At 35.0% G+C, this 12,246-nt stretch overlaps 1 protein-coding gene across 1 annotated transcript in view; it reads right to left on the bottom strand.

The window, feature by feature from the left end:
• RFX3 (regulatory factor X3) overlaps positions 1–12,246 on the bottom strand; it is a 253,325-nt gene that overhangs the window by 129,823 nt on the left and 111,256 nt on the right. The window contains exon 2 of the mRNA XM_087822682.1: positions 4,985–5,109. Within this exon, the coding sequence (XP_087678808.1) occupies positions 4,985–5,101 (117 nt within the window). The 5' untranslated portion in view covers positions 5,102–5,109. The remainder of the gene's footprint in view (positions 1–4,984; positions 5,110–12,246) is intronic.

Genomic DNA, 12,246 nt, shown 5'->3' with positions numbered 1-12,246 from the left:
GACTTATTTTCAATGCCAGCAGCATCTGTAGAATAACTGAAGCTCAAGATTAAAAATAAAAGTTAGGACTTTTGTCTAGGTTCTACTTTACAAAGGATCTAAACAGGCCAGCTAGGGAAAGAATAGAATAATAAGAAGGCATTTCCCCTTTTTCCTCTTCTGGATTTTTAATTCAGTTCTAGGATAAGCAGGATCAGAAGACCTCTTAGATTTACACATAAAATGACCAATTTGAAGAAAAATATATAAGAAACTCAACAGTTCATTTCTGGTCATAGCTTATATATAGAGAACCATCAGGCAAAAAAAAAAAAAAAAAAAAAAAAGTCTTCTTAAAAAGATTATAGGATAGGTAACATTAAAATTTTAGTTTCTAATCAAGATATTGAACTTGAATATTTTTACAGATTTTAGTGAGTTAGGCAACAATGCCTATATTTGGAAGTTGAGATTCTATGGTGTTTTATGAAATAATAAAACAGCAAAAGATAGAAATTTTGATAAAGTATTATATAAAAAGTCCTGAACCATTATCTAAGGAAAGGTGATAAGGTGGTTCTTGAGATCATAGGGAATAAATGAAAAAACCATAGAATAATGGTTTCAACATTTTATTTGGTACTTATTATAAAGTGAAATTAGGATCCTTACGGATTTGAAGAAACAGAACTACATATTGTGATCTTAAATTTTTTTTCTTGTTTCTCAACATTCCAATACATGTAATTTTATATATCTCAACATTTTAAAAAATATGAGCTATAGGCTTTCTCTTTACATCAAAGTGGTCAAAGCAAGGACACAATGAAAAGTTTAATCAATAGAAGTAAACACCTTTGACATCAATGCCATGATTTCAATATCCATCATGGGTCAGTGACAAAAGCTAGAAGACTTTAAAGGTATTCTACTACAGTTTAAAAATTCAAGATGCCATTAGCACATTAACAATACAAAGATTATAGACAAGTTAGAGCAATAAGAAATTACTAGAGCACTAATCTCATCAGCTATAGGCAATTTACAATCACAGTGACACCATCAGAATGCACCAAGGAGCTTCAATCATAACACTGTTCTAGTGAAAAAGAATTTCAGAGGAGAAAAAAATCCTTCTAAATAAGTCTGAAAGGACAACTAAATGGGCATCTCCAGACAAATATCACATTAATCCATTAAGGGAAATAAAACACTTCGTTGACAAGAAGAAAATGAGAGTTCTCAGCTTCTTTGCTTGGTATAAGGGGATGTAAGGTATCACCTGCCTTGAATGTCCAAGAGGAAAGAGATAAATTGAAGAGCTGAAAAATATGCCTCTGGGGATGAGCCATATGGCATAGCACAATGTTTCCCAAAGTGTGGTCCATATGTACATGAGATTATTTTTTATGAGGACATGAACAAAGTGTGTATATGTATAATCCTCTATTTATGGCTGGTGATACTGATTTTTCTCTTCTGGTAGCAATTTAACTTTTGGTTTTCAATATATGTATCTAATATAAAAAGTGATTCTATATCAGAAGCAAGCAGAACCCCTTCACCAACTCCATGCCATGAGGTGACTGGCCTCCACGACTTTGGTGCAAGATTAGAGGTTTATCTTTTGATTTAATTTCTGCACTGAGGAAGACCAAACACAGGTGATGTTGATACCACATGAAAATGAGAAGGAATAAGTGAATTAGTACAAGAAAGACCCAACTGCCTTCCCCTACTCAGCTCCTAGGAGCCAAGCATTTATCTGTTAGGCAGGAAGCTAGAGAAGTCTTCTTTAAAAAAATGTAATCAGCCCAAGAGGAAAAACAAAGATACTAAACATCAGATGGTTCCCAGTTAAAAAACCTAAAAGATAACCCTATATCGCAGTCAACAAGACATACTCATGCATTCAAACCAGCTTTTTATTCTCAGAATTTTAAATATGAATAAACATCCACAGATTATCAGACATCTGAGAAAAGTTTCTAAATTGAATGACAAAGACAAAAAAATGTAGCTTGAAAAAATCTGACTATATAAACAGAGAAAAATGTCAACAACTTAAAAAATTACTATCTTCAGAGAGTGATAAAAAGATATAATCAAGAAATAAAGTATGATACTGTGAAAAGGTGCAGGAAATTTTTTAAAAGCTCTCAAAAATTATAACTATGATAACAGAAATAAAAAATAATAGATAAGTTGGAAGATGAAATTGAAAGTAGAAGAAAGTCCAAAATGTAAAAAAGGAGAAGGAAGAGAAGAGGTAATCATAAATGAAAACACTGAAGAAAATTTGCCAGAACTGAAGAACATGAATGTTCAGATTGAACAAGACGAACAAGGCTCCAGAACAATGTATGAAAATAGGCCCACATCAAGACACAACATCATAAATTTCAAGAAACTAGGATTTAAAACATTCTATAAATTTGCAGAGAGAAAAATAAATCACAAAGGATCAGAAATCAGAATGGTGTTTGACTTTTCCATAGCAATCCTGCAAACCAGGAGATAATGGAGCAATCCTTTCAAAATTGTGAAGGAAATTATTTCCAACCCAAAACTCTATACCCATTCAACTACCAAACAACTGATAAATAAATTCTCTCTCAGGCACATAAGAGCTCAAATGTTTACCATGAATTTAAGACACTGATCCAGGGAACAGAAAAGCCAACTTAAGAAAATCCCATGATGATGGCAAAAGGAGACCCCAGGAGGGGAGCTGAGCAAAGAGCATTGAATCTAGACTGGAGCAGGTCAGAATGCTCTGAGAGGCTCCTTGTGGAAAACACCTGATCACTAAATCCAGTAAACACGTTTTGTAGGAAAGGGAGATAAGCATAGCTCACTACATGGCTAGATTTAAATAGCATTCATACATACGCGTGTGTGTGTGTGTGTGTGTGTGTGTGTGTGTATGTGGGAATATATATGTATCATGGGAATGTAAGCACTGAGTAATGGTCTACCAAAATTGAAATATACTATTAGGCTGAAACATATGAAACTGTTGTTTTCATAGATCTAAAATGCATATAGTTCAACCTACTATACTAGGAGCATAAGGGATGGAAAGTGTGTGTGTGTGCGCATGTGTGCACACATGCACATGCATGTGGTAGGGGCTAGAAAGAGGGGTGTAATAAGATAATGCTTAAAGCTAAAATAATAAGAAAACAGTAAAATAAATAATATTTTTAAAAAACATATATATATCAAAATAATAGGTAGAAAGAGGCAAAAGTAGCTGCCTCCGAGGAAAGGTTCATGGGATTAGAGAGAGGTTGAGGACCGTTTTGTTTTGTTTTTAATAACAGTCTTGCTGAACTATTTGACTCTTTACACTACTATATAAGACCTGTAGTAATCATCTGATGATATCTAAATTCAATAAAAAGTTTTTTTAAAAGGAGAAAAGGTAGGGAGGGAAAAGGGAGGGAGGGAGGGAAGGAGAAAGAAGAGAGTCCAGGAGAGAGGGGCAGATATGTGTCCTACAGACATTTTAATGTCTCAAGAGGGCATTTTCTGGGGATAGGAATGAGATGTCTACCATATTACTGTCAGATAGACACTTTCAAGGCCATTCTTCTTCCACAAATGAGACAAAAACCCAATCAGAGTGAATGTAATTATTCAGCATTTGCTTACTATTGACAGATTCTCGTTGTTATATATAACTTAACAAGGTCCTAATCCCTGTCCACTTGCTCTTTGGGTGATATGTCATAACCTACCCTTTCCTGAGTAATGTTCCGAGTCCTGAAATTGGTGATATCAATAATAGAGGCTTTTAAAACACCATTTTAGGTGGACTCATTTTTTAATGGTAAAAAAAAAGATAAGAAAGATAAGAAACACAATAGATCAAAACATATGAAACTGTTGTTTTTATAGATCACAATTACATATAGTTTAACTAATAAACTAGTTTAACTAATAAACTGTGTGTGAGAGAGAGAGAGAGTGTGTGTGGTAGAGACCAGAAAGGGGTGTGTGCTAAGATTAAAAAGAAAAAGACTTCAGATGTCTATTTGCCCTGAGACTCAAACACCCTTTGTGATCTATCACTCTCCCTGCCAAGTCCACTTCTATCTCCTGAAAAGAATATAACCTTGAATCCATCTGTCTATCATTTAGGAAAAGATATCCCTCTCCCTAACTACTTATTTATAATTGTGAGAGCAACATTTGCTAAAGGTTCTCCTTGATAGTAAGAAATTACAGGCAAATCTCAAATTTCAAAATACTTCGTGACATGATCTTTCTCACTTTCTCACCACTCTTCAGAAGAAATGACAGGCCAATGTGTTCACAATCCACATGCAGAACTATTAACTGGCATGAATAGCATTATTTTGTCAGTATCTTTCCAAAACAAGCCAAGTGTCGAGTATGAATAAGCCCTGTAGTAAACATGTGATGAGGAATTCATTCTCAGTTTTTTAAATGGAATGAATCAGATCTCCAGACCTTTATGATAACTTAATTTCCATTAAACAGTATTTATCAGTCACCCAGGCACTTACTAAAATATCAAAAAGGCAAAATCTCTGCTTACAAGGTACATCCATCTTCTCCTTTGTTAAGTACTGCCATAAGCCAATTATATAAAAATATGGTTGCTGACATTTCAATATGGAAAAAACAGTAAGTTGTGATAAAGAACAGGGAGGAGAGACGAGAAGGTGAAAGCCTACTTAGGGCGGTAAAGTCAGAAATACATGTTCTCTTTAAGAGTTAAGAGGCTCTTTCAGAACAGGAATTGTAGTTGGAGTATTTGTCTTTGTATCCCCACAGTCTAGTACAAAAGGAACCTAGGATATCCAGGAAATGCTCAAGAAACGTTTGCCGACTTAACCTATGAAGTGAATTAGGCCTATCTTAGCACCCACTGTGCCAGAAAGTATAACGCAGATCACCCGTGAACACACAGCCATGTTGAGGAGCCTGCACAGTGAAAGGCGCGGCGTCTTCCCTGCGAAGAGCGGCTCCTTACCTGTTGCTGCACTGGCACTTGCTGTACCACCTGTGTAGGCACTGCTGCTTGATTAGCCACAGATGTCTGTAAAGTCACTGTCGAGCCTGTGTCCGACCCAGTCTCTGATGTCTGCATGATGGTCTCTGAAATATATTAAAATAGAAATAAAGTTTAAAATGCTCCCTTTGCATGACCAGCGGCATTACATTTGTTCTCAATATCCTGTACTGAGACTAACTTTCAACTCTCAGAATACTTCTTACCCCAACATGCTCTCATGACAGTCCTTGCATACTAATAGTTATTTTGACGACTTTTTAAAGAAATACATAAAATTTAGTAATCCACATTTTTAAAAATCTCCATTAGTACCTCTTACTATCTTGAGGTTATAGAGGTTGAACTTCATTGAAATGTACCTTCCTTAGTTAGGTTTCATCTGTTATAAATTGTTTTAACTATTCATGAACTATAGCTCAAAATTATGTCAAGATACTGTATGCAAATATATCATAAACCATACTTTCTAGACCCTTTTAGAAACTATTAGGATGTCACCCAAAGTGTACAATTTAGGAGAAACCACTTCTAAGGTCCTTTCCAACTTTCAGACTTGATATTCACTGATCTAAAAAAATTAGTATATAATCAAAAACTAATTGATATACCCTAAACTTAGCCAAAGATGACTAATTTTCTCATGCTGTTATAGGTACTAAATTCAAAGTTCAATTATATTCTTACACAAAGATAGGCAAACATTAAGACTCTAATATTTTGAAAGGTGGGTAAGACCACTATTATATAAATGAGATTTATAAACAAAGACAGGAAATATTATCTTTTGTCATTCACAATTCAAAATGTCATATTTTTCAGTTCTCTATCTGCCCTACTGACACAGGATTAAACTTTACAGCATGTACTCTAACAAGTGTGGGTCCTCAGACTTCCTGGCCTTGGCATTCCCTTGTGCAACTTATACAGTCAATAGAATAAACATTAATTTCTTTGCTATTGAGCAGCGACAAGAATTCTAATTCTCTTTCCTATGGGAAAAACAATATTTAACCGGTAGCCTAAGAAAAATACTGCATATGGTTTAAGCCTGTGAACAATATGGTGAACATTAATTTTCCCTAAGAAAAATCTGAAAGCATATTCAGCTCTTTCAACTAGAAAATTAACCCCTCTCAGCATCTTTTGTTACAGCATGACCTCTTCCAAATCCCACTTCCCCCAAACCTTTTCTATCATTTCATTCAGTTTTGTAAATGGACCTCTGAGACATCAAATCTACTCTTATTTTATAAATGAGGAAACTAAAGCCCAAAGAGGTTAAGAGACTTGCTCAAGGTGACAGGAATAGGCATGGGATTAGGACTCTTCACTTTGAATCTGTGCTTATTTTTCTTTCTAGACCTTGACATTGGCATCACTTTAGGTGATTATTCTTATTCTTGTGTTAGTCAAAACCCTAAAGCAGCATAATAAACCCTAGCACATACAAAAGATATAGCAGTAACAGCTAACACTGAGTGTTTAACATATGCTAAGGACTCTTCTAAATGCTTTACATGTTAATTCATAAATAAATTAGCCCATGTAACAATCCAGTATTGTTGGTATGACTATAATCTCCACTTACAGATGAGGAACCTCAAGCACACAGAGTGAAGGTGCCTAGGGGCTTCAACAGAAGGAATGTGATGGAGACTATGGCTACTATCCCATTTATTTGAATGAGCTAATGTTCAGCTCCAAAAAATTGTGAATTTGTGGGAAGACTAAGCTATAGCTGCCGGTTCTTCCAGTTTTCCAAAAGAAGCTAACAATTCAGATTTTTACTGAAGTATCTCAAATGGTGGCTCATTAACAAAACAAAACAAAACAAAACAAAACAAAACAAAACAAAACGTAGCATTGATCTCCATGCATGGCCTGTGCACACACACACACACCCCTTTGTGTAGCATTAAAGCCATGGATATGCCTGAAAATGTTTGAGAACAAGACTTCATAAAACTCTTGCCTAATTAAGATTTCTGAAAGACCATGGTTTTCAAAGTTTGGGGGAAGGGATACAAAAATTAGGAACCCTATCTGTGCCTCTTCTTTATTCCATCAGAGAGGGAAAAAATACCTCCCCCCTCAAAAAAAGCAAAAGCCATTGCTTTTATATTGATGCATTACTTATATAGACTCTCTCTGTCACTTATGTTACAGCAGAGGAGCTATTAATGAGAGAAAGGTGATGCCTTTCTGTAGGGCAGGAGGAACGAACCAGATGTTAGAGATCTTCAGTGAGGCTTTCTTAGCCCTTCTTCCCAATTGCAACTTGGGCGGTGGCCTCTGTCAGTAGGGTATACAAATGAGTAAGACAGGGTTGTCAATTATGGCTTCTTCATTAAGCTGCTCAATCAAGGATGGATGAGTTTCCCGCAGTAAAGTAACTCCCGATGCTGGCTGGGAGCTTTATCTAAGCTCTCTCATGTGTCTGTACTTTGGACTGCAGACCAGTCTACCCAGCCGTTTTTAGTGTATGATCCGTACTTTGGCATCCACTTTTTAGACAAAATGTAAGAATAGAAAGAATGAAGGTCTCTTTAAAAATCAAAAGTATTTTTAAAGCAATTCCTAACGATCCTTAATAAACCACCAGAGAGAGCTTATCAGAAGATAAAAGGTATAGATTTGTAAATTGTCATCCTATGGACTATATTAGACTCCATAGATAGGCTTTGACTCAGGGTTACCACAAGTTAAAATTCTTAATTGCCAACATTTAAAAATCAGAAAACTTTCCATTAAAAACCCAATTTCCAGATTCTCTTGAAAAATCTAAAAATATAGAAAAGGAGAGCCCCTCTTATGTGTTTTGTAGGCAAATGATTTATATGGTGTGACTCATTTGCTTGCCCGGCCTCCATAGGCATTTGAGTTCATGACATCTTTTGGGGTAAGCAGAAATTTAGTCCTACAAATCCAGACTGAAACTAGAAAATTACTTTCTGAATTTAAGACAATATTGATAATATTTATACTGGTTTACTTCTTTATTACAGAAGAGAAATACTAAAACTCTGATCACTTTACTATTAGAAATGTGTAACTAGATGATTGGAACTGTAATTTTCCTCATTTTACAGATGAGTCAGCTGAGGTTGCAGAGATGGTCATTTAACCAAAGTCAAACAACTGGAAGTAGGGAAGGAGGGTTGGACATAAAACTAAAGCTCATGCACTAAACTACTAGAACAAGTTGGAAGTCTAGCATTTTGCACAGGTAGAAAGAAGTAAAGCAAGTAAAGCAAAGCAAACTGGTGAACTTTCAGAATGAAGGGTAAGGATCCCAACTATTCAACAGAAGCAACCTTCACTGAACAGAGTGGGAAAATAAGATGGACAGAAAATGAGGTCCTGCGTAGACCAGAGAATCATGGAGAACTTTCCACCCAGCCTCTGGCTCTATGCATATACCACATCAAAATTGGCACATACAGCCCAATCTAGGACAACCAAACAATTATCCAAGAACATTTTCTGTTTACTCCCAGGCTGCTGTTCATTATCTAGTCTCCTTGGCTCCTGGATTCCAGAGTCATGCCAACTGGTAAGAACTTCAGTCTCTCAGTTCTCCCCAGTCTTCCTTAACAGGCACAACTTCATTCTCCTCCGACTTCATTGTCTTCCTCAACTTTAGGAAAGAGGCTGTTTTTGCCAAGGCCTCATGCTTTGAGAGGGTCTCAATCCAGAAATTGCCTCAAAAAGTCATAACCATAAGTAGTTTTTTAAATAAGCCTGTGTGTACCACACAGTTTGTTAAGTGCTTGAAGTACATATTATTTAATCCTCAGAAGATCCCCAATAATGGAAGTGTTATTTCCACTTAATAAATGAGGAAACTGAGGCACAAATGGATTCAATAACTTGCTAAAAGCCACACAGCTTAGTAGAGGAAGAGCCTGAATTCAAATCTAGGTTTGTAAAACTCTAAAGCCCATGATGTCACCACTACATATATTTTGCAGTATCATGATGACAGGGGTTCCAAATGAAAAGCTAGAGATTGTTGGTCTGAGCAGCAAAGTGTTTGGGATTTTCAATCGATTTTATTTGTTCTATACTTCTGATAACAATAGATAGACATCCCTTTTCTCTCTGACACTGAAATTAGGAAGTATTCTCTCTCTTTCTACTGAGGCCATAAAAAAACTGAACTAGCATTCTTCCATAGGCATTTTAACTGATTAATTCTGAAGACCTGATTTCAGAACAATTAGAATGTTAAAGCATGTTTGCGGAATAAAATCCTCCTGTCAAATTTTGCTCAACAGGTGATTTTAACCCACTGAAGCATTCAGAGCATCCTGATAACTCTCCAACATTTCTGCAGCGCAAGGATTGTCACATGAGGTAGCGTTTTAGCAAGCTTCACTTGTGGGTTTTGTTTTAGACCCAGCATAAATGTTTGTGTGTACATCTGAGGTGTTCCCATTCAGCTGGCAGTGGTTTCTGGTGCTTTGTTTATGTCTGGGAGTAATTTGGTTAGTTTAGTTCCTTCGCAGCCTCCTTTCAAGTGATATTTGTTTATCAGCCTCAAATGCAGTCACATTAATCCAGTTTGATAAGCTAAATAAACCCCTGCAGTTTATCCATGATGTAGCCCATATGTAAATGAGTTGTATATTCTTGCAGGAGAGACATGCACAATTTCAGTCTAGTCATCCTTGCCTAATGTGGCTGTCAGGTGTGTCAAGAGCAACAGATGCTTGTTTGACAAAGGACCTTTTTATTCTGGCTAATTAAGCAGTTGGACACACCCGCCTGTTAACGGTTCGGCTTTGTACAGCTTGCTCTGGCTGAATCATGTGAATCTACAGCTAAATAGGCCACATTTTGAAAGAAGGCTAATTAACCCCTAGGAGAAGGAAAAGAATATTGAAAAAACCCAGCTGCTGAATGCGACAAGATTAGCATTTCTTCAACCTGATCGGCAAAACCTAGGCAAAGCAAATGTGTTTGGAACAAACATGCATTATTGCAAGTTTCAAGGCATTCAAATGTTCTTTGTGGAACTTCCTGAAGATTATTTAATACACTCAAATTCACAGTTGGATTCCTTTTATCATACACAATGTACATGCCAGATTAAATGGTTTAATAGTCTCACCTAATCAACTACTTATCAAACAGAAGTATATAACTGCTGGCTTAAAAATAAGTAGTATCCACTTAATTTTTATTGGGCTTTTTCATCCTGAAATAATTTGCTCTCCAAAAATGGAAAGTCTACGAAGTTTAGCTCTACTACACCAACTATCTTTTTTTTTTCCCCACTGAGGAATGTAACAGGTTTAAATTCAACATAGAAAATAAAGATTTGTAATTTAATTTTCAAGCGCAACGGATTATTTCCTTTCTTTTTCCTCAGTAGAGAAAAATAAATATGCCAATTCCAATTCCTACTTGAAACAAATTAACCAAAATTATGATAGTCATTTAGTAGGTGTAGTAAAAATAAATCACACCTAAAAATGTGACATTCAAGAATAAATTATAAACTTATAAACCTGTTTCAACATAAGAACATAGGAGTGCTATTTACAGGAGAGAAAACTTTGTCATAATTTAAAATTACGATTTTTGAAATACAGAACAAGGAGTTTAACACTGATGTGCTTTTACATAGAGAAAGATCCCGTCATAACTGAAGTTATGCAGCATAAAATTTTTATTACTAAAACTCTGATTAAGCATCAGCATTCCTGAATGTTAGAAAATAAATATTAATATACATAATGCCCATAGCAATTAAAATTTCTATTAAAATTAGACATCTAAAATGAGTCATATTTTTGGGGGGGTGAGTTGCTAGAATATACTTTCCTGAACATAAAGTTAATATAAAATGTATATTTCTGACTATTCTGGAGTAGATGATAAAAAATATTAAGATTCTAATTCTTTAAAAAAATATATATATTAAACAACTTTCCAAGTTAATATGTGCAATAATGGAAAATTATACAAATTTCATATTTATATGGTTGAATAATCATGTGATAAATATAATTTTTTTAAAACTTTGTCAAAAATATATTGAGCTGATTAATTTACCTACAAATGTAAAACACAATGACTTGGTTTTTTCCCCTGCTTCACCTCATACAAATGAAAGAAACTGGTTAAGCTATAGCTTGTAGTCAGACTTTTTCACTCAAAATACACCTCTGTGAAAAGTTTATTCATTGTAAAAACACAGGGCTTTATCAAAACAATAAATCAAGTAACTGAAGAGCTGTGAAAATTCATAATTTTCTGTATTATAAAAGTTCTGCCTCTTTATTTAGGTTCAATGTTGTAATCCTCATAGCTGTGTACAGTTAATCTTTTGTACTAAGTTGATCAGTAGAAAAATGATGGAATGATAATAGTGTGACTGTTCAGCAGTCACCCTCCCATGATAACTGATGATAATGATTAATCAGTACAACGGTAACACATACAGGTTGCCTGGTAACTTTTTCCACTTTTCAAACAAAGGTTTTCTCTTAACTAATTCTTACCTTGACTCAGAATATATTATAAAAATCTGTTACTTTGGAGAAGAAAAAGAAAAGTAAATTACTTTAATCTATTAACATATTGTTGAAGTAAAACTTCTGAAGTGATGTAAAATTTATTTTATTGATTTATTTCTAGGTATTAAGAGAAGCTGTCATCAGGTACAGAGGTAATTTGGGGAAAAGAGAACCAAATGCTTGTCCAGTTTACTGGTGGTGCCATCCAGCATTTTCTCTCCTCATGTTCATGAATTAATAGACAAATCAGTCTTACCTAGACGACATATGCTAAAAAATGGCAGTGCTCAGGCAAGAGCTGAGAGAAAAGAAAAATAAAGCCAACCAAACAAAAACATACAAGTATCCTAGTGGAAGGAGGGTCTGAGCACAAAATGATACAATTTACAGAAAGATTCTTAAGTGAAATCTATGAGATAAAGCTTTAAATGTTTCTGCCTATTGATCAATCCACCCCTGAGAGTTACTAGAAACTACTGGATGGAGCATTTAATGGTAATAGCACTTAGAATCGAAGGGTGATGAACAATGAGCATTTTATCATAAACCTATCATCTTCACTATTAGAGATATATTGATAAGAATGGCTAACATCTGTGGAGCACTTAATATATGATAGATGCTTTGCATATTTTTAACCTTAATTTCACCCATGAAGTAGACATTCCAATTTTATAGTAGAGAAAAGTAAGGTTT

The sequence above is a fragment of the Miniopterus natalensis genome, chromosome 12 (assembly GCF_054644295.1).
Source record: "Miniopterus natalensis isolate mMinNat1 chromosome 12, mMinNat1.hap1, whole genome shotgun sequence".
Lineage (NCBI taxonomy): Eukaryota > Metazoa > Chordata > Mammalia > Chiroptera > Miniopteridae > Miniopterus > Miniopterus natalensis.
This window is presented reverse-complemented; position numbering and strand designations above follow the sequence as displayed.